This window comes from Amphiura filiformis, chromosome 15, assembly GCF_039555335.1.
Source record: "Amphiura filiformis chromosome 15, Afil_fr2py, whole genome shotgun sequence".
Lineage (NCBI taxonomy): Eukaryota > Metazoa > Echinodermata > Ophiuroidea > Amphilepidida > Amphiuridae > Amphiura > Amphiura filiformis.
Window position 1 is genome coordinate 14119076 of NC_092642.1, and position 24269 is coordinate 14143344.

At 35.8% G+C, this 24269-nt stretch overlaps 1 protein-coding gene across 1 annotated transcript; it reads right to left on the reverse strand.

Annotated features, from left to right (window-relative positions):
- Positions 1–1688: 1688 nt before the first annotated feature.
- Positions 1689–21874, reverse strand: LOC140170729 (uncharacterized). The gene is made up of 9 exons (XM_072193961.1): positions 21686–21874; positions 19545–19700; positions 18144–18266; positions 17149–17292; positions 15956–16216; positions 14992–15294; positions 10745–10854; positions 5436–5648; positions 1689–2883 (listed from the first exon to the last, which is right to left on the reverse strand). Exons 1-9 carry the CDS (start codon positions 21816–21818, stop codon positions 2239–2241), a joined length of 2088 nt encoding a protein of 695 aa, XP_072050062.1. The 5' UTR covers positions 21819–21874; the 3' UTR covers positions 1689–2238.
- Positions 21875–24269: the final 2395 nt, after the last annotated feature.

Sequence of the window (24269 nt, forward strand, 5' to 3'; positions counted from 1 at the left end):
TAATACAAGTGAGAGTGAAGGAATCACAGGAAAGGCCAAGAAGAGGCCTGAAAATCTGTGATCCCTTGATTGGTTAATTCATCATTTGACATGGCAGCAGATTGTCATTTCATTGAAGAAGCAACAGTAAGCTGTCATATCTTGATATGAATTAACCTAAATACATGAAAAATAACATTAAACAATAGTAATAAGAAAATGCACAACAATAAGTAATGTGGTCATATAAATCAGATACAATAGGCATTAATAGTAACTTTGCATAAGATACATGGCGGAATTGATTAATCGATGATGAACTTTTAATGCTGTTATCAACATTATTCCATAATTTAGTAGCTGCATATTTAATAGATTTTTCACAGAAAGCTCTTTTGATAAATGGAAGCCTCAGACGATCTTTATATCTGGTGTTTAAGTCATGGATCTTAGACTGTTTTACAAATAAATCATCAAAAACACTCGGTAAAAGTCCATTATCATGTTTGTACATAAATAAACCAAGTTCAAATGTATACATATCCCTGACACTTAAAGTATTATACCTAATCAGTAAGGGATTAGTGCTACTTCTATAATCACTTGCACTTATAATACGAAGTGCCCTCTTTTGAATTTTAAAAAGATCATTTATGTATGATGAACATGCACATCCCCAAGCTAAGATACCATAATTGATATAAGGTAATATCAAAGAGCAATACAATGTATATAACGCCTCATGTGGGAGGAAGTTTTTTAATTTATTAATGATACCGACATTTCTTGAACATGTTTTTATAATATTATCTATATGTTCTTTCCAAGTGATATTCTGGTCAATTTGTAGACCTAGAAACTTAGTGCTTGGCACTTTTTCAAGCGGTGTTCTTGAGTGCCTGTCAGAGTCAAGAAACAATTGCAAATTGTACTCATGTTTTTTTTTTCTTCTTGGTACCCGGTAACATATAATTAGTTTTTTTAGCATTGACAGATAATTTATTTACCTGGAACCATCTATTCACATTAATAAGCTCTTTGTTGAAGAAATAACATTAAACTGATTGTGAGAGTAAAATAAATTGGTGTCATCAGCAAATGAAATCACATCAAGTGAGTCAGTAATTAAGTGAATATCGTTAAAATGAAAAGCAGTGGACCCAGTATGGAACCTTGAGGCAGACGGCAAGTAAGATTTTGCTGTTGAGATGGAACACCATTATAATAAACATATTGTTTTCTATTACTCAAATAATCTTCAAACCATCTGTGTGTAATACCTCTAAAACCATAGTGATAGAGTTTATCAAGCAATATTGTATGGTCTATAGTATCAAATGCTTTTGATAAATCTAAAAACACACCTGCTGTAAAATTGTCATTGTCAACAGCTTCAGTAATTTTGTTAACCAAGTCAATCACTGCCATATATGTGCTGTGGTTTTTTCTAAAACCATACTGACGTTTGTATAAAATGCGATGGTGATCTAAATATGACATGCATCTGTTAAATACAAGTCGTTCCAGAATCTTTGAGAAAATTGGTAAAACAGATACTGGGCGATAATTCGAAAACAAATCATTATCATCCTCTTTATACAGTTCTTATACAATTATGCTTTTATCACAATGATTCCCTGTTTGGGAGCTTAGTAGCTGCACGTTTAGGGTCTTCATCTCCTTGGGCCTGCCAAGGTGCTGCGCTTAAGATAATTTTCACATTTTTTTAGATGCTCTACTGCCGTCTCTATTTATCAAGAGGTGAAATATATAATATGTTACATGATCTGGTCAATGGAGGCCAAAGGCGACAAATTGGAAATTGAGCTAAAGGCAAAAATATGGAGAAAAACAAGGAAATACAAAAGAAAATAGACATCACAAAACTTCAAAACTGAAGAACCAAGTATGCTAGACCTTAATGCTTTCAGTAAACGATAGCCTAATGTCTGTATAAGATAATAATTATAGTTGTAACTCAATTTTCAAAAATGTCTTTCTCCATGGACCAGATCGTGTCACATATTAGCTGTGACATTGTGATATTGATAAAATTAAGAAGTTCTACAGAGGGTTATGGAGTTCAAAATTATGTGACTTGACAACACTTTTCAACATGGGATAAAGCGTGACCTTGGTGCAACAATTCATGTCACATTAAAAATCATTGTCAAACAATTTCACAGCCCTCTCTAGAGAGTGGACAAATATCGTGTGTCCAACAGCAAGCTATCTGAAATCACATAATCATGAAAAGAGCTAAGCAGCACTTGTCAATTGGTAATGGTGAGTTGTTAATGTAGAAACATGACGTGTCCAATGTTTAAACTTCAACTTCTCATTTGCCCAACATTTAAACTTCAACAGTTGAAGTTCAAGATTATTTTCCTTTGACAACATTTTTGCCCAAATGCGATAATCTTTCCCAACCTTTAATTTCTTTACCTCAGACCAATTCAAACTAGATGGAATGGTGACACTCACTATAGAATTTCCACAGTGCCTTCTGATTGGGCCCATTTTGAAGTACTTCTTCGCACACTTTACTATCTTCGAGTCATCTCTAAGTATAGCAAACTGGGCCAGTCCCTTTTTGATCATTATTTTGTGGCATCTACCCACAAAACCATCTCTGATTAGAGTTTGTGAAACTTTACGAATCCTTTTCAAATTTCTCCCAAATAAATCTATGCACTTTGATCCTACATGCGTGACTTCCCTAGTGAAGACATTTCTGATGTAATGTTTATACCTGATGCCTCTGTGCCCACACGGGCATACCCCATTACAACCTCCAAGATCTTCCACGGTGTCAAATTTCCATTCTTGAGACATCCTGTACATGTCATCCTTCTCACGACTCAAGGGTATCAGATGCCCAAGCAGTTGTCCTGGGTATGGCTTCTGTGGAGTAAACAGAAGTAACAATAATGTCAGAACACAAAGGTTAAAGTTATGTTCACAGCAACCAGTCCAGTACTGTTTAGGGATGGTTAAAATAATATTAACAGGGGTGTGCCCAGAAACCGGGACCCGGGGCTGAAGTCTGAACGAAAAATGTTTAACATCGGCGCGTCAGTCACGCTTGCGCGACAGGGGGGTGTGGCCCCCTCAGAATTAGAAAATTTTTGAAAGTGAAAGCCCAAATGGAGCCATTTGGTGCAACATTTTTACACATTTATTGGTTATTTTCGGAGCATTATATTTTAACAGATTTCCAACTGAGCCGCAAATTTTAGTTTTATATGAACACGCATGATCAATAACTCGCAATCAAAGCCTAAATGAAGGCATTTGGTCAACATTTTTACATTATTATTGGTTATTTTGGAGCATAGGCATATTATATACATCTATTTATAGGTATATTTTCCATTCAGCTCCATTCTGGGGAAATTTGGCCGAAAAGTGGCTATAAAATGCATTCAAATTTCCTTCAAAATTTGTGAAATAGGCCTATGGATCCACTTTTGGGGCACTTTTTTCTCCCCTTTTGATTTTAGGGGGTACTATGCCCCCTGCCCCCACTGGCAATGCCACTCTCACTCCCTCTCTCTCTCTTTCCTTCTCCCTTCTCTCTTTTTTTTTTAGACCCGGAGGCTGCAGCTCCCAAAGCCCCCCCGGGCACGCACCTGATTAAGGTTGGAAAAAGCAATTTTTGGCAATGGTAACCATCCCCACCCACACCTAAAAAGGGATCTACTTTTGGTGCAAACACTATATGGGTATCTTTAATATTAATACAGCAATAAGATGGCTTACAAAAATGGTTTCAGAATGTTCAAGGCCACAAAAAGGTTCGTCTTTCATCTCTCACACATTTCATTCATATTTTTAACATCGGCGCGTCAGTCGGGTGTGGCCCCCTCAGAATTAGAAAATTTTTGAAAGTGAAAGCCCAAATGGAGCCATTTGGTGCAACATTTTACACATTTATTGGTTATTTTCGAGCATTATATTTTAACAGATTTCCAACTGAGCCGCAAATTTTAGTTTTATATGAACACGCATGATCAATAACTCGCAATCAAAGCCTAAATGAAGGCATTTGGTCAACATTTTTACATTATTATTGGTTATTTTGGAGCATAGGCATATTATATACATCTATTTATAGGTATATTTTCCATTCAGCTCCATTCTGGGGAAATTTGGCCGAAAAGTGGCTATAAAATGCATTCAAATTTCCTTCAAAATTTGTGAAATAGGCCTATGGATCCACTTTTGGGGCACTTTTTTCTCCCCTTTTGATTTTAGGGGGTACTATGCCCCCTGCCCCCACTGGCAATGCCATTCTCACTCCCTCTCTCTCTCTCCTTCTCCTTTCTCTTTTTTTTTTTAAGACCCGGAGGCTGCAGCTCCCAAAGCCCCCCCCGGGCACGCACCTGATTAAGGTTGGAAAAAGCAATTTTTGGCAATGGTAACCATCCCCACCCACACCTAAAAAGGGATCTACTTTTGGTGCAAACACTATATGGGTATCTTTAATATTAATACAGCAATAAGATGGCTTACAAAAATGGTTTCAGAATGTTCAAGGCCACAAAAAGGTTTGTCTCTCATCTCTCACACATTTCATTCATATTTTTGAACAGCTACAGCAGCTAAAAGCTGCAACAAGTACCACAATTAAAATGGAAAAAGTACTTCTTAACAGAAGTTCATGATTTTTCTATACATCAGTACTACGCAATTACCTCAGTTAAGACAATACATGAGAAATTGTTGATTCATACTCTACAAATGGGATTCATAGTTGAGTGGATTCATATCTAGGAACCAATACTTTCAAGTGTATTCTCTGTCATAAGGTGGGTCGAGTGGAGCATGACCACAGTGTTTGCACTCAAAAATTGAGACAAATAGAGCTGACACACAAGAGGAATGGTATGGGTTCTAAAAGGAGATCACAAAGCTTGATATAAGGAGTGTTGTTTCCACCCCATGTGCATGGGGGGGGGGAATTAAACACCCAAAAACTTTTGCTTTGATGTATTACTGGCAATACCTCCAAGCACTATAAAATTATATTATAAATGCGATTATTGGCTTATTTGAGATAAATATATTAATATTAAAAGCGCATTTCATGATCCACAGCCTCATCCCCCACTTTTCTCAAAAAAACTGGAAACCTATATCGACATATTTGAATTTTGTTCTGGTATACCAGAACGAAATTACAACAGTGGCCTATGGAGCAGTGTAATACACATAATCGTGCAGAACTCGCAAACGCAAAATCGGAATCAACTGAAAGGGAGTAAGCTTTTTTCGTGAATATCTACTGAAAAATGTCATAAAAAGAGGATGCTAGGATCACGAAATACTCCTTTAAGAAGTAGGCTGCAGTTTTGTAGTTAAATGACTGAAACTGGAAAATATGGTTCCTGCCATCCCACTCAACTTAAACCATTGCACTGAAATATTTTTTCAAAACTCAGATGAAACAATACCTTCATTTCATCGCCATTCATATATTTGCACTTCTGATCCTCAACAGTATCTTCTTCCTCTTCAGTATCCACTTCTTCATCCTCGGAGTCCTGTTCTTCCTGTTCAATGTCCGATTCTTCCTCCTGAATCTCCTCTTGTTTTACTTCAATGTCCTCAGTGTCCAGTTCTTCCTCCTCTTCATCAGAAAATATTACTTGTCTTGTCTGTAGTATCTTAAATAAATGGTAGGTAAATAAAGTAGATTTAATAGTAACATGTTACATAGTATACCACTGCTGTGCCCTTAGAAAATGCACTTGACTTATATTGTCTGTTTCCACCCAGGTGTATGAATGGGTACCGGCATATTATGGTGCTGGGAAGGTAAAACAAGACTTGTTGTGTTGGAGGAGTAGTGCCTCCCCCCCCCAAAAAAAATAAAAACCCAAGTTAATTCAGGGGAGTCTAGCCCAATGCCAAAGAAAGATAGATGGATATTTTGGCCTGTGAGCAATTACCTTACCTGGCCTTTTCTGTGACAAGTTCTTAGAAGAAATTACATTTTGTTCCCAGCAAACACTTTTTGTTGGTTTTGATCAAACTTTTTTAATAGCATAAAAAGGTTGGGTTATATAAAGGTCATGAAAATATTTTGAATAAAAAACACTACAACAAATTTGTAAAATGTTGTCAAAATATTATTATTGTAAATAAAATTTTACAAAATACTATTGTGAAAATGGTCCACCAAATGGCTTCAATTGGGCCTTAATTTCGCAAAACTTATATACCTTTGGAAAATATAGCACCCTAATTTTTCAAACATTTAAGAGGGTTTATCCGATAGACTCAGATGGTAGGTGGAAGATGGGGGTCAGCAAATTTTGTTCATATTTTGTCAATCAAACACGTGTCTATGAGTATTTACAGTGGAGGTATTAAAAAATTTTGAGGACCCCCCACTAGGAGATACTGGACCCCCCTCAAATTGACCCCCATGATTGTCTTCTCAGACACAAAAACTTTGAAATGTGCACTAACTTTTGATTAGAGCCACGTAATAACGCGCATCTGCAGACATTTTATTTATACTTCACAGTAATAATACACATTTTGTCTCGACATAACAATTAAAAATTCTTTGTACAACATTTGGGTTGTTCCATTTTCAGAGAGGGGTGTAATGGCCTTTTCAGCAATTGTGTAAATGTGAAAAATCCTAATTTTGAAGCAAAGTTTGCAAGATGATTGTGAGAGTTCCTCAATATTTTTGTCAAAGTTATTTACTTGTTGGATAAAGTAGATATAGGTTGATCAATTGAGCAAATAAAAATCGTGGAGACTTTTTCCATTTTAAAATGAGCACATCTTACTTTATGCTCTTTTTCAGAAAAGTGCAAAATACTAATTTTGAAGCAAAGTTTGCAAGATGATTGTGAGAGTTCCTCAATATTTTTGTCAAAGTTATTTACTTGTTGGATAAAGTAGATATAGGTTGAACAATTGAGCAAATAAAAATCGTGGAGACTTTTTCCGTTTTAAAATGAGCACATCTTACTTTATGCTCTTTTTCAGAAAAGTGCAAAATTGCGATATTTTCATGCTAAACTCAGGTACGGTGATTTTTCTAAGTTTGAAAATGAAATTTGATGAAAAGGGAGCCTATCAGAAGTAAACAACATCAACAAAACTATTACATAATAAATTGGGGCCTAAATTGTGTTGGATAAATGCTTATAGAACAGGACTATTCTATAAAGGGGTCAGTACTAAAATTCTGTCTGTGCTGATTTAAAAATAATCTTTTTGCATCATGCTTTATGCACCCTCAAATGAATATTACCTTTTTCTTCGAAGGAATGCAGGTAGGGCCTACAATAATTATTTTCTATCACTATGTAGTTAACAACAAAGACAATAATATATTGGAACACTACATTGATCAAGTAGGGGTGTTATTGTGTTAAACATAAAAACGCTTATATGTATCTATGATTCTCGATTTTTGAAATACCAAAAATGCTGACACATTATATGGATTTTGGGGTTTGTATTGAGGATCCTTTGATGGTCAATATACTAGTTAACTGCTCTCTTTCATCTGAGTGACCTCTGTCTATCAAGGTGGCTCAGCCCACCAAATAACCTCTCCATCATAGTGAAAAGCATGTAATAATCAACATTTTTAAGCGGCAATTCTACCACGCATGACAATAGTTTTCTTTATTTTTAGCTGTATTAAATAAAGCCTAAATTTTAACTTAAGCTCCAATTTTTTTTTTACAGGTAAGGTTCAGTTTTTATTAACAAATGTTAGAAAGTGATGCTGCTATTTCAACATCGAAATTAGTACTAAAACGGGCTCTGTTAGCAGTTATTCGGAGAGGGCCTATACTTTTCTTGTGAAATCGAATTTGCTTAATGTTACTGGGGAAATTCGCTTAAATATTAGTATAAATGGCCATTGCCATGACAACTGCCTTCTCTTTGAAATCTCCAATACATGTAGCTTAAAATTAAAGAATCCATGTATATCAATAGTATACTTATAAAGTGTAATACAAACTTTTTAATGCAACAAATTGCTCAAAATGAAGAAAATGGGTCAATTTGGGGTCAAACTGCCCAAAATTCAAAGATCATAGATTACTGGGGAAATTCGCTTAAATATTAGTATAAATGGCCATTGCCATGGCAATTGCCTTCCCTTTGAAATCTCCTAATACATGTATTTTAAAATTAAAGAATCCATATATCAATAATATACTCATTAAGTGTAATACAAACTTTTTTAATGCAACAAATTGCTAAAAATTTGGGGTCAAACTGCCCAAAATTCAAAGGTCATAGGTCACAGAAAAATGTTGTTGCTGTCATCTGGGATGAGGGAGGCAACAAAAGTTGGTATATTGGGTTTTACCTTGATGATAATGGGGATGAAACGCGGGGGACAAAACCTTCGAGTGGATCACCTGATGCGCGTTAGTACTGATACCGGAGATGAAAGTTAGCAGCGACCACATGGCACTGATGATGATATCTAGGACAGCAGTTTGAGATTGTGCCTGTGACACTTATCAGTTTACGTAGCAACAAGTAGCCATTTATATTATGTTTTTTTTTGTAAATTTGACCTCATATTGTGGAGATGTCCTTAAAATTTTACTCCCAAATAGCCAGTATTGGGGATAACAAATTTTCTTTCCCTCATCTTATTTTAACATACCACTGTCACCGTAGAAGGTCAAGGGTCAATACACATGGCTTAGTTGGTGCTCTCCCATACTGACAGTGTAAAAAAGAGATCAGGAAAAGAGAATTTATTATCCCTGATACTGGCTATTCCGGGTAAAATGTTTAGGTCATGTTCACATGATGAGGGAATTTGTCAAATGTTACTGGCGAAATTTGCTTTAAAATTAGTATATATGGCCGTTGCCATGGAAACTGCCTTCTCTTTGAATTATCCTAGCTCACAATTAAAGAAGCCTCATATAATCAGTAATATAAAGTGTAATACAAACTTTTGTAATGCAAGAAATTGCTAAAAATGTAAATACAATAAAATCCATTAAACTATCAAAATTGTATAAAAGTCTGCAGCGCAAAAATCTACATTTTTTACTTGATGTAACGTATGTTGTGTGTCTATTTCGTTTGTCCAATTTATAGTGTTATGTAAGTTTTTACCTGTTGTCTAGCTTTTTCTGTAATTTAAATATGAGGTCTATGGGCCTGGTTCAAAATTTGGATAAAAAAGGTGCATTGGGTCAGAAATGGTCGTAACTCAACACATGAAGATTTGAGACTACTTCTAACTGCATAAAAGATTGATTGACCAAAAAAAAAGATAGACTAGACACCAGAACCTGGTAAAAAGACCCAAAAATGACAAAGTTATGGCTAAAAATGTGATTTTCAGGGAAAATGTGGCCATTTTGGATTTTTGCTGTGCACATTCTTTTTGAAACCCAGGCTTAACATTTTGTAATTTCATGTTTAGATAGGCCTAGGTTAAATAGAACATACAAAAACCTTATCCCGAAGCAAAACAAAACAAGTCCCATTTATAGCCCACTCCTAGCATTAAGTTCCACCCCAGGTTATTAGGATTTAGTACTTTGGGGTATGGGGCACTACTAGGCCTAGTTCCTATAGCTTAAGTACTGATGCATGTGAAATGATTAAGAATCAGAATAGGAGCTTGTGATTTTCATAATAATCATAATACCACTAACATGTATGAATACGAGCTTGTGACATGAGAGGGCTCATATTCAAGGAGCATTATCTACTGGCGATTTTACCAATATGCTGTAAAAGAGAAACACCTACCCCTGTACTTGATTTGCATTCTTAAATGTGGTTCTTAACTCCTCAATGGAATAACTGACTATTGGCTCAAGAAAAGGGACTGCTACAGTGAAAAGATCTTATATTTGATGTTGGTGTTGTATACAGCATCATTATACCAATGTCACATATTGGGAAAATCCATGTTTGTGTTCTATGAAAAGTAAAAAAGTCTCCATGATTTTTATTGCATTATATAAATGACCTATGTACAGAGGTTCTCTCCTGTAATGAACAATTTGAGAAAGATTGAGGAACTCCTACAATGACATCACAAAGTAGAGGGATATTTCACTTTTTTTCAAAAGTTGTCAAATGTGAAATATGGGCCCCCACCCCTGTTCATAAACGGAACATCCCAATATAAACATTTGTTGTTTTATATTTTTTGATAAAGACAAAGGATGAAAGAAGATAAGTAGAAAAATTTACTTTCATAGATGCTTGTCTTAGGTGCCAAAAATTTGTTCAAAAATGGCATAAAACGGCATTTTACAAGTCAGGGAAATACGTGTTAGGGGGCATATTTTAGGGGGCCCATATTTCCCAGGAGGGGCCATAGCAGATTTTTTTATATTGATTATTATGAACACTTATCCAAACTTATTAAATTGCCAAAATATGGTTGAAATTTGCTGACCCCCATCTTCCACCTTTTTCCCATGGCATCTGTATTTCTCAGAAAATCTCTCTTAACACCCAAAGACACAGAATCAAGCAGAAGTTTGCTTTTTACAGACATTCTGCAGATTTTCTATTCACCACAAGCCAGCCGACACTATTATTTTGCATTATGTGTATATCCATATCAAAAGGATGCACTTGTCAGTTGCTACATGTGTCTCTCTTTACATAATAGCTAGGCTATGAGGCTCATCTGAAATAGAGGTCACTTCAAATCATCCTCAAGTCAAAATAATGCTGAAAAAAAATCCATTCATTTAGAACTAGTTATGTGCTATACATGTAGGCCTACCTTTTTCCACAGGGGTTCCACAGTTTTGTCCTTTGTATCTGATGATGAAGTTTCTTTAACTCTCCTGTCAGAGTCGGATCTTTGGTCTACGTCGGTCTCTTTAGGCACTTCTGTAACACAACAAATAAAGTTTAAAATAAGTAAAAGCCACTTCATTACATGTGACGCAATATGATCAAGTCAAACTAAGTAGGCAATTTTGAAAATATATTTAATCATCACCAACTTCACAAAGTGCACTATTGCTGAAATCTTGTTCATACTTCATGGAGCAATTGTCCCTCATTAAAAGATGAGACTGGACTTTGTCCGTTGGTGAATGGTCTGTATTTTTTTCATCTATGAATACATATTGTCTACATGTACTTGATGAGATCTGCTCCCACAACACCTGGATAAAGTCACCAAGGCTTTACTTGAAATACAGTCCAATAAACTTGCCAAAATTCAATAGAGAACAAAGGAATGTTGAAGCCTAAGATGTATATTTGAAAGACAAAAGATTGAGTATTCTTATTCAATGGGTGCATCTTGTAAAGAATTCACGTAATTTGATTGGTTTTCTGGTGTATAATATCTCACAATAGTTGATAGTGATATTGGTCAGGGCGTGCGCCGCCACACAACGGCGGCACGCTTGTTGCTCATCAATGATCGCGCGATAATATGTTCGCGTAATACACGTGGATACCGGCTGCGCCAGCATCCACTACTCAAAATATTGGTCAGCCCATCCATTATGACACGATATTGGATAGGCAAAAGACAAAATCCTATCTTTTATTCTCTAAATAATGATATGTGATATATCATTTTAAAGCCAGCAATCTGAGCATTTTAAATCTGAGCTTTTTAAATGTGGACATACCTTATTATAATTTTTCGACTTTATCCGAGATTCATGGGAGCAGGTCTCCTTTGTTAATAGGTGTGTGTTCTATTCCAATACCTGCACATACTCAATGTTTTTTTAATTTGTCTCAAGATTTTTTTGTCTCAAGTCTCAATTGTAACAAATATTTTTGGTGGTGCCAAGCGGGACATGGGGACATTTTCCTCAAACCCTGCAACCCCCGAAAAAATTGAGCTAAAGCATTTTCCACCCTGATGTGGCAATAACATAAGTGAGCATTTCAAATTGGGTGCAGCTACAAATCGCTAGTGTTCGCTCAAAGCGCTGGCGTGCACAGATGTGCACATGAAACAGCTGCCTCAATACTTTTGATATTACTGCCACATCAGGGTGCATGGAAAATGCTTCAGCTTTCTTCCCCTCCCTGTTTGTCTCATAAGAAATGCCAATTTACAATTGAAAACTTTACCAATACCCTAGTAAAATTTTTGTCCGAAACACTAGCATATTCTGTGAGAAACTTGCAAAAATATTTATGCACTTGACTTTGTTATAAAAAGTATGCAAGTATGTGGTCAAGTTTCTTGCAAGACCAAATGCAATTACAGTCAAGTGCTTAAAGTTAATGAGTGTTTGCATAAAGCAATACAGAATGCAAGAATTGAAGGCATGGTTTCCAGTTCCTGGTGGATTGCTCTTTTTATGCTGAAATACCCTGGTTTCTTATTTTATTTATTTATTTATTTACTTTTTGTTTTTTATGATTCCAAATTTGTTTTCTTATATGGCCAATTTCCAAAATTCCAGAAATTTCTGGTAGACTGGCATCTCTAGATTTTAATCCCATGCCTCCAGTTACAGTGTGTCGAACCTGCCAATTTCCTTCAAAATGAAGCAGTTATTCAACTCTATTTCAGTTGATGTATTGATGGCTCATGTCATACATGTACATATCAAGTTTGTTATTTTGACATTTACTTGGACATTTTGTTGTTGAATATTTATGAACTTGATTACTTTGTTATACAGGCTTTTATATCAACTTTTCAACTTTGTGTGATTTCTTTTGTTCATGTTGGCAATTTTGTTAAATATTCAAAATGTGATAAAATTGTCTTCTTTTCACAATTTTATCACACTCTGGTTTGGTGGTGCAGGGTGTGTCCCCTCGTAATAACAATGATGTGATTTGACTAGGAAATGTATAAATTAAAAGCAATTTTTTTAATCAATGATCAAAAATCAATAAGTATTTATTTTAATAGGTTTGCAACCCTAATATTACATTTCAGCACATTGTTTTGCACAAATTAAAAGGGTATTTCGTGATCCACAGCATCATCCCCCCACTTTTCACACAAAAAAAGATTTTTATATCACTTGAAATCTCTGGCTACATACATAATGTTTATGTACAAAAATTTTTTGCAGATTAATTCATTTAGCAAAGATATCGTGAAATTTGAATTTCGTTCTGGTATATCAGAATGAAATTACAACACATTGTCTATGGAGCAGTGTAATACACATAATCATGCATAACTCACAAACGCAAAATCAGAATCACCTGAAATTTTCGGAATAAGCTTTTTTCAAGATTATCTACTGAAAAATTACATAAAAAGAGGATGCTAGGATCACAAAATACTCCTTTAAGACAATTTATGCCTGCAAAGTACATAAATTACCATTTTGCTTGGAACAGTGGAAGCACTTGAACAAATTATTTTGTGCTGTGAGTGAACTTTGTAGTATCACCCACCTTCCTTCATTCAAAGGACAACATCTCTATAATGCAACAGAAAATTACATCAAAATCAACAGTCCTAAGTTAGTACTTATATACTATATTGATTACGTCTGTGTACGCAATGATCACAGACTACTACAGACTATTTATCAACAGTCAAAGACCCCAATCCCCATGCATTGTATGCTGTGAATTCTCGCGTATTCATGAGGGCCGATTGTTCGATAGTGCCATGTCCAACAATCACGCCAGCGTTGCATGCCTTCGTGTATATGCGATAGAGCTTTGTGTGCCTTCACGTTTACGCGGAAAGCCATAAAAATATGCGGTCGCATTTCAATTTTCATGGAACAATCAGCCCTCATTATCAGGTGATGCTGAGACTTTGACTATTTGGAGTTTGTCTGTTAGGCCAAGTAAAAAAATAAAATGTATATTGTCTGGACTTTTTCAAAAATCAGTGAGGGAGGTCCTTAAGGGCTGTGCAATAATTATGAGCCCCCCTCGGGGTAAAATTTCTGAACGACTCACCAAAAATCGCTTGCCCCCCCTCTCGGCCCGCCAAAAATCGGTTGCCCCCCCACCTCCTCGGCCTGCCAAAAATTCTTTGCCCCCCCTTGTGCATGCCAAATTTTGGGATCCCAATTTTCAAACCTTAAATGGTCTATATACATGTTGAAAGCGCAGCGTAGCAGGAAAATTTGCATATTTAAGCGCTTCCGTACTGTTTTTCTAAGCCTTTTAGAGCATTTTATTTAAAAGGCACCCCATGAATGTGTGCCAAAAATCGCTTGCTCCCCCTCTTTGGCTCGCCAAAAATTTCCCCCCCCCCCCCAATTTTACCCTCCCCAGGGCTCATAATTATTGCACAGCCCCTTATTATTTATTATTATGTTATTTTTTACCCATTCATAAATGTGTAAAATTGCAATTGCAAAGTGTTTGTCAACACATCATAAAATCAGGGAGGCCCCCTAAATATTTGTGTTATTTCCCCAAAGCCCTACCCCTAGCTTTGCAAAGTGTTTGCAATGTGTTTATAAATGATAACAAGAACTTCTTAATATGTCTTTTCATCACAACAATTTTAGAAACAAAGTAAGGAAGCAAATAGCAAAAATAACAAAAATATTTGAAAATCTCCAAAAATTGGTGAGGGTGGGGACGATATACATGTTATTTGTTTTACTTGGCCTTATCTCTTTCGTCCATGGTAATGATGTTCTTGCACTTAGGCCAAGAAAAAAAATTGTTTGCTTGCCCACAAATGAATTTTAACAATTGGGTCGGTCGGTCGGGATTTCTTTTTTTTTTCTTCTTTTTTTTTAAGTACTGTTTGTATTAATTAAGGCTCAAAATATGAAAAATCAGACAATTTTTGTGTCAATATGAATCAACTAACATTACAAAACAACTAAAATGTTGAACGCAAGCTATGAAATACATTTTTTTTTAATCTTCAGAATGCAAAAATTTGAAAAGAAAAAAAAATTTCAGGAATTTCCCAAAATAGGGTCGGTATTCTTTTGTACAGTAAATAGGAAAAAAAACCTTCTTTCTGATTTCCAAAATTAGGATCGGTCGGTTGAGGGCAAGCGAACATCTTTTTTTTTGGCCTTACACAAAGACATAGGCCTACTTTACCTTCTTCTTTCACAGGCTTCATGACTTCTCGATAAGCCTCACCCTCTATATGTACCCCCAGAACTTTGTTGTCAATGAGCCAATCAGCTTTCTGCATGACAGCATCTTGCAATCTGCTTACAGCCCTCACTGGTATCTGTAATATATAAACCACACTTCCTCTCTCCTGTCCAATGAGATTTATCTGATGTGGTTTCATTCCAAGACTGTTAGCTACTCTGATGATAAAAGCTTTGACTTGCTTGTTTTTGGTATGCTTAGCATGACCTGCTATTCGAAATTTCACTTTCTTTGTTCCATTAGCTGAAAAAAAAACAGGAAAAAGAAACAATCAGAGAAAACCCCATCAGAAGATGTACAGTGGATCCTTGGATCAACCAAACCCCTCAAACAGAACTAATATTATGCAGTAGCACAGATAAGGATAGCATAATAAAAAGTACATGTAGTGTTAAATGTATAATTAATATGAAGAGGGGAGCGGGTGGACATGCACTGCATACCCAGAGCAAACTTAATCGTTACCAAATGGGAGTCCTTCTTTTCTTGTTCTTGTTCAGATAATGGCCAACCCTCCTTTTGGAGTCAAGACGGACAGGGTAAGAGTCTTGCAACTACATGCAGTTTCATAAAAGGTATTATAATGATTGTGATAATTGGAAAGGAAAGAAATTTTGACACTGTGCTACGACATTAAAAAAAAAACCCTCTATAATAATTTAATTCTCTAGAATAAAGCATCTGCAATGTACATGGTAACAAACCAAGGCAACCTTTTGCACAGCTTGACAGCATATTTGGCTGTCACCAAATTTTTCAATTTCTTCACCTCCCCAAATGTAACAGCACATTACTACATTAGCAACTTTCCGCCTTCCCCAGATGTAACGGTGCTAGGGGCACTTACCCACATGTTCCCTACTCACACTTTTCAAGTTGAAAATTTGTAAAATTACATACTTACGTGGTGCATTCTTTGTAATAAACATTGTTATTGGTTGACCGTCCCGATTCTTGGCATATTCAGACACATCATCTGCTACAGCCTTTGCGTATCTCTTCACCTTTTGCAACACACTACACTTTTCAACCTGATATAGAACTATTTGTAAGAAGCACAAATTATCTGGATGCAACAAATTTTTACTCTCCATAAGCATGACAAAATCTTCTCCTGATTGCATTCCATTGATTTCATTTTGTTGGATTCCAAATCCTTTAACATCTGAAATGAGAAACAAAGGAAAATGCAGACTTCCAAGTATAAAGCAAAGCATTGATCAACATGGTGTTTGTATGGTAAAAAACTTTGGAACACATATTCATGTATACAAGCATGTGGACTGAGGAAATTCTGGACAGAAAGTGGTCATCTAAAAGGCACATTGTTTGAAACTGGCTTTGTCAAAAAAATTTTGTACGGGGATGTGCCACGCAGACTTTCGTATACTGACTTTCTCTTTACTTACCTTTTGCTGTTTTTGCTACCCATCAGTATACTAATTGTTCACAAAAAACACATAAAAAAGAACACAAATTTGCCCTAATTGGGCACTTTTAAGGACACTCTTGCACATATTTTTATTTGGCACATTGGTCTCCACTGCAACCCCCCATTGACATACCAAAATCGCTGAAAAGGTCCCCAAAACGGTGGCACATATCTGTATATCTTCAGCCATGTAGGACCCCCTCCCCCTGGGGCCATTGTAACCATGTAATAAGGAACACCCCTCTTATTCTTAATGACACCCCCATGTGATGAGTGTGTATGACTTTTTAACCGTGGAATTTCATACACCGGCCATTTAACTGTGGAGTTTAACAGTGGAGTTTTACAAAAAACTGCACAGTGGAGTACGTAGCGTCATAGGGTATGAGGGTACATGACCCCAATCGAGTTGAAAATTTATAATCCAACAGGAAAATTACCAAAAATGGCTTGTTCCCCCAAATCAGACCCGGTGACATGGTCAGTGCCTCACCATTGGATTACTCACGCTAAGCTACTGACTGTGGAGGTCTATTTATCATACCATCAAGTAGGTTCCTGTGTTTTCATTGGATAAGCGCCCCAAAATGCACCAAGACGTTGTTGGTTTGTGTATAATATGCACAACAGCACAGTTTGAATGTGGATACAAATGCATTACTTACCTTGTTTTAGAAGCATTTTACAGACTTTTAATGTGTCTGTTGACATTAGGTTCAGCCTCACTGTAATAGCATTGTATGCAAAGTTGGGAATACTGCTAAGTTTCAATTTGCCACTTTTCTTCATTCTTTTCCCCTCATGTGTTGCTGTGGATTATGAAAACAGAAGAATACATTTATAGCATAAACCTAAAAAAAAATGCAATTTCACTTTGATTCGGATATTTGGTGGAGATAATGACACAAGGTGCAGGGACGTAAATGGGTGACATAGCCATATTCTGAACATCCACCAGGTCCTTGGCCAAGTGGCCGAGGGCTTGCGCGGTGTATTGCCCATTTAGGGGGGTTTGTCCTGGAAATAGGCTGCAGGATATCACCACCCTCCTAAAAAGTTTCTTTGGCTCTTTTTATGACGAATTATCATAAACAAATATTTTTTTACATTCCCGGATTTGATTTTTTGGGGGGGGGGGGGGCAAATTTCCGGAATTCCGATAATACCCGGAAGATTTACATCCCTGAAGGTGATCAAATGTGCTGCATATTATCTCTAAACTTTGTTGACCTAAAGTTGGGTAGTGATGTAGGTGAATATTTCAATGGTCGCAGTATCCAATCTTGTCCATTAAGTTTGTTCGGTTTATATAAGGCGGAAAAAATAAGACTCATAACATCGTGTATTGATATAGAATGGCATGCACGGGCGCAATGCTTACGCTAGTAGTGCATTGCGTAATGCGTGACTGGTGCACGCTTATGTGAATTTACGTGAGCGTGAGTTGGGACTTTATTGATGTGCACAGTAACAAAAGCCGAATAATTTCCGCCTTATATGAGCCGAACAAACTTAGTCGTCGACATCATCATCATCATCGTTGTCAACGTCAACATCACCATCACTAGTATAACCATTATCAATTCCAACATATCATCATAATGTTTAAAATATGCTAAGCTTATTTGCTTGAAAAGACATTGTATTGTGACATACAAACCTGTACTAGGCTGCTCCTTTTGATGACAATTATGATGTACATTGCCATTATCACCACCCCTTCTCCTTTTCTGAGGTGGTTGGCCATCTTCATCATCAGAATGTTTAAGTTTATGTTTATGACCTGGAAAAAAATGTTTAATTTGGTTCTTTTTAATTGAGGATGAATTGTCAAATAACCAACTTCAAGCACTGAGCCTTTTTTTCGTTTCTTTTCAGTTACATGCAGCATGCAGGGATGTATATCTTTAACACCCACCTGCAGGGTACTGGAGGGCAGCTTTTTCTATTGGGTGGGTTACATTTCAAAATGACTTGTCAGTCTTGCATAAAATTTTATATCACTGACTATTCAACCATGTTGGACAGGTATGTTTTCCTGTGTCCCATTAAAGGCCTATTCAATGATTTGCTCATCCGGAGGATCTTAAAATCATCAAAATTCAGATTTTGGCACCTTTGTAAGTGTCACAGATGTGCTAATATAGCCTGCTAGTGGTTAAGCCGAAAGCTGTGTATTAAATACAAAAAGATATTTGACATGAATACATAATTTTTCTACTTTAAGTATACAAATTAGCTACATGTATTTGAATGGGGATTTGCTGTTTTCCTTCTTTTTTGCCAAATTTTTCATTTCACACATACCTCATGACATTATTTTAATGACTTATTCTTCACTTTCAGGCAACTTATACACAATTTTTCACACTTTAGCTGACATCACTGAATAAGCTTCAACTGCTTATAATAGCAACAAAATTGATGAAAAGACTAGAAGGGGGTAGGGGTTTGCAAATAAATTTGCTAACTCAACTCCCAAAAAGAAAATTTCTAACCAAATGATTTGGTTTGCAACTCGATCACCCCCCAGAAAATATCAATCCACCTAAAACCAACAGCAAAAGAAAATTTCAACCCCCTAACAACCCCTATAGTGTAAAATTCAAACCGGACCTGAGAAAACAACTTTTCTATTCAACTCGTTTCTCCTTCTTACCTTACTCTCCACCAAAAAGCAGAAAGAGAGTACCATATCTTACTGTGTTTTTCAGGTCACCTACAAAAATCTGAAATTGGTCTTGACATCATTTTTTCACCACCTACAGGTGACATTCCGAACTATATGTATGCTAATTTTCAAGTAGCTATCTTCAACAAAACAAAAGTTATGACCCAACAGGTAGAACTTTTTGAATGACCCTTAAGTGCAACTATGACAGCAGTGGCTTACCTACATCATGTTATTGCTATCTGAGCTGCTTGAAAAGAGATTTCTTAAGTCCTGAACTGTCGTTCAGGCAACACAAAAACACACTTTTATTTGGTCATGTCTCACAAATGTCACAAAACTTAAAATTATCTCATGTTCATATGAGAGCATTCACAATTCCATACTTACCTCGTAAAAAATAACCACTGTTGTAACTGCTCGACTGTCCAGCCTCTGACGACTCTGTTTCCTGTACCACACCAGATGTATCGCCATCAGTGCTTGGTTGAGTCAACATTCTGCATGTACATGTAGTTCCTTGCAGCTGATTTGCAATATGGCTATCTAATGGCATAAATCAATTAAAACACACAATATATCTTTTAATCAATGGTATGAAAAGTCAAAACCTGTAAAATGTGTTCTCAGAATGTTGAAAACCGAAAACAGCACAAAATTTCTGCTTAAAGGCGAAAGTTTCGAAGTCTGCCACAGCCACATGCAAAGGATGGGTGCTGGTTCTCACTAACTACATTGTGTGAACTATATTGGTATAGATTTGCATTACAGTAGAATAACACTGGATTTTGTTGATTGTCTGATTATATATTTAAGCAATTCTATTTTTTTAAAGTCCAGGAGCGCACTTCTACGTCAAAATCTCATGTATGCCCTAATTGTCCACTCACTCATCACCATAGAAAAAATGATAGATTCTGTAAGCACATACCCTTCTTCTTTGGTTTAGGCGGCATACTCAGACATAACTCAGAATAAGACTATGGTCTAGGGTGTCGCTAATGAATCAGTATACTATGTTGATTTTGTTGATTGCCTGATCTGCTTGAAGCAGAATGTGATGAAAAATAGAAGAGAGTTTCCCAAAAGCAGTGCTTCTATTTTGATCTTAGTTGAAAGAGGAATGTATGTGATTTTTCTTGGAATGTGATTTCTCTCCAAGAAAAGGAATTTATATCATACAGTGCATAATTTTATACTAGGGCCTGTGACTTGATAACACAGGATTAATATTTTTGGTTTAACCTTTTCCCAAGTTACAGATGTTACAGTTACAGAAATGATATATTTCATATAAATGTCCTTTTTTTTCAAATACCCAACAAATTATTTACAGTATAAAATAATTGTAAAATTGTTGCCACTTCTGTGTTTATCAGAAAATGCTAGATTATTATTTATGTGGTTATTTTGCTACATTCAAAAGTAATATAATACTAAAGAAACTTTTTTGTCATAATGTGACCGCCCACCACAAACCAGCCGTAAAGTTAGCAAATTGTATTCTGAGTTACATTGTAAAATGTGCAAAGGTCGTATTCATAGTATACCTCAAGTTGGTGCTACACGTATCTCTTTTTGCTAGTGCCAGTCAAACACCTTTTAAACCAATCAATAATCCTATTGTTGAAGAGGATAATAAGCTTCTACATATGTCTATAAAATTCTTAAATAGGTCTAGTCTTTGTTTGCTTTGGCTAAATCCTGCTCAGGTGATGGGTTACAAAGCATTGTATTTTGTGTAGGTATGTATAACCAACAATTGAACCTTATTAAGGGGGTACTACACCCCTGGCCAATTTTGTGCCTATTTTTGCTTTTTTTTTCCAAAAGTATAGCGCATTGGTGACAAGTAAGATATGTATATTATAGGGGCATTGATTTATTGATCAAATATTGGGTTTCCCTCATTTTTGACTGTAACTCCACAACTGTTTTCTGTGCTGAAATAAATTTTCCAGTGTAATAGTTGTAGTCCTTGCCCCTTTAATGTACATATCTTACTTGTCACCAATGTGCTATAACTTTTGAGAAAAATTAAAAAATAGGCACAAAATTGGGCAAGGGTGTAGTACCCCCTTAACTTGGGGATGATTTGAAATGACGACTGCTAATTTTGACTGTTTGATATATATTACCACCAATGTTGAAAAAGAGACACATGTAGAACCGAAATATACCATTTTATTGAAGGAGCAAAGTTCAACAAACCAAAAGCCCACTTCTGGATATCGTTTGAAGTCAAATGATATACCATTTTAAAGCTTATGATATATATTTTCTAAACACAAAATAAAACAAAATTGACCGGGGTCCGACTTTACGGCTGGTTTGTGGTGGACGGTTACATGTTATTTCTTCTCATTTGCTGAACTTTAATGCAGGGACCAAGCTTCTGATCACTTCAGACTAATGGTCACAAATAAATAGTCTAGAATCTGTATCATAAAGAATGTTCTGTACGGGGTTAAAATCCAATTCATTTTGCCCTACATCACCACAGACCTATTAGTGTGTGTTTATATGCTTACCATTCTGGCAACTTGATTGAATTGTCACTGGTCCATGACAAATGTAGTAGTCTCCAGTAACTCTTGTTTGGTTGCCAGCTACATTAGTTCCAGATTGTACAACAGGCAGATTTTTTTCAGTCTGGGACGTCATTTTGTGCTGCTGGCTTGAGCTAGCTCCTACAACTCACATATTTTAATTCTGTAAACAGTCAGTAACATATCAATTTTAAACAATCATTGATACTGGTACCAGTGGTGACAAGTGACCATTTCTTTATAAACCATCATAATAGTTATCTACTCCCTACTCCTATTCCAGAAAAATATAGTACTAATCTTTTTTAGAATTAGAAAATATTATCCTGCTTTTCCTTTAGTTAGTTCTAACTACCAGTAAAAGTTCACTTATAATAATTTTGCAACTTGATGGAAAATGTTTTCTTACAAATGTAGTCACTAAATTCTATGACTTGTCACAAGTCGAAGCAAAATGTTGAGTACAGGCTTCGGTTCGAAGTGTGTACAGTTTGATTTTACAACATTGATTGTGAAAATGACCTTCTAGAGGATGTCATCAAACTGTTGGTTTGTTTCAAAAAGGTGTGATAAGGACTATATGCAAAACGAATATTTGAATGAATGTTTGAAACATGTTTAGGTTTTAAAAGAAAACTATTATATTAAACTTACCAAAAAGACGGACATCTTCACTCAACAACCATTTTTCACAAAATGACGCACTTGAAAAGCCTCTGGAAATTCCCACTTAGCTCTGATTGGCTGCATCCAACCATCACCTGACAATGTTACCTTGATTGTGCATGAGTTACCAAAGTCCATCAATACCATAGGCCTATACATCATGTACGTAGCAAACATGGATTTTTCCCAGTTACAGGTGAGACAAAATGATCTGTCCCCAACGTTATAATAATCTACATGATACAAATGTATCTTATTTATACTATATGTGTGTGAATGTACTGTATTCTGGTATTCATTCCATTAAGTGCCCAGTAACTGATTTTGTTAAATTAGTTTAAATTGCAAAACAACACCAAATACAGGGTTCGAAGTTGCAAAAGAACACAGATTGTTTTATCCAAGAAATTATACATTTGCACACTTCGAATCGAAACCGTCATCCCAAATTAATTTTCATAGTTGTGGCAGTAAAATGTTGAAAAGCTCATGTACCTTGTCTTATCTTATCTTTACTTGAATGGGTGAGTGTACTTAAATAAAGATATAGTTATCTTACTGATATGGTTATCATGACAATTTAGTAAGTTCAGTCAACTGGTGCAAACAACTCTAATTTATGTGGTTCGTAATTAAGGTGGCCCCACACAAAGGTGTGTAAATAACAATGGTTTGTAAATAATACAAATAATATGCAATATGCAAATAAGCTCATTAAAATTCATAAATATACAAATAACATGACACAAGACAAGACAGCACATCAGGCCACCATATACTATCACAATACCAAGTTTGAAGTTGATCAGTTATTGTGTTTATGCTGCAGATTGTATTAAAGGAGTATTTCGTGATCCTAGCATTCTCTTTTAATGACATTTTTCAGTAGATATCCACGAAAAAAGCTTATTCCCAAAATTTCAGTTGATTCCGATTTTGTGTTTGCGAGTTATGCATGATTATGTGTATTAGGCCGTGTAAAATTAATATTTTGGTTCTCGTTCCCTCCCTCCTCAATTTCTGGGATTTGTCAGATTTTTTTTGATTTTTTAGATTTTTCAATTTTTTTAGACTTTGGAATGATTTATGAAATCTTCATACACATAAATAAGTTTATTAGAGAACAAGGATCACTTCCAAGTCTTTTTGTGGTACTCTAGGGGGTTTATCCCTCAGAATCTCACATTTGAAAAAAAAAAAGGGCCTCATCGCTTCCTCGAGCACTGTTGGAGAAGACCGAAAACTACTGACAATGCTAATTTTACATTGAAAAAAAAAAAAAAAACACCTCCTCCCTCATCAATTCATGAAAATCCTCTGACGAGAACCAAAACATTAATTTTATACGGCCTTACACTGCTCCATAGACAATGTGTTGAAATTCAAATTTCACGATATCTTTGCTAAATGAATTAATCTGCAAGAAATTTTTTGAACATGAACATTATGTAGCCAGAGGTTTCAACTGATATAAAAATCTCAATTTTTTTTGAGAAAAGTGGGGATGATGCTGCAGAAGTTGATCGGTCATTGCAATTAAGCTGCAGAGTGGATTAATGAAAATGTAATATTCATAAATTTGCAAATAACAAGACACAAAACTATACAGCACATCAGGCATCCCCATACTATTAAGTTTGAAGTTGATCGGTCATTGCAATTAAGCTGCAGAGTGGATTAATGAAAATGTAGGCAGAATATGCAAATAAGCTTATTAATATTCATAAATTTGCAAATAACATGACACAAAATGATTCAGCACATCAAGCCACCATATCCAATCCCCATGCAAAGTTTAAAGTTGATCGGTCATTGCGATTAAGCTGCAGAGTGGATTAATGAAAATGTAGGCAAAATATGCAAATAAGCTCATATTCATAAATATACACAAAACTATACA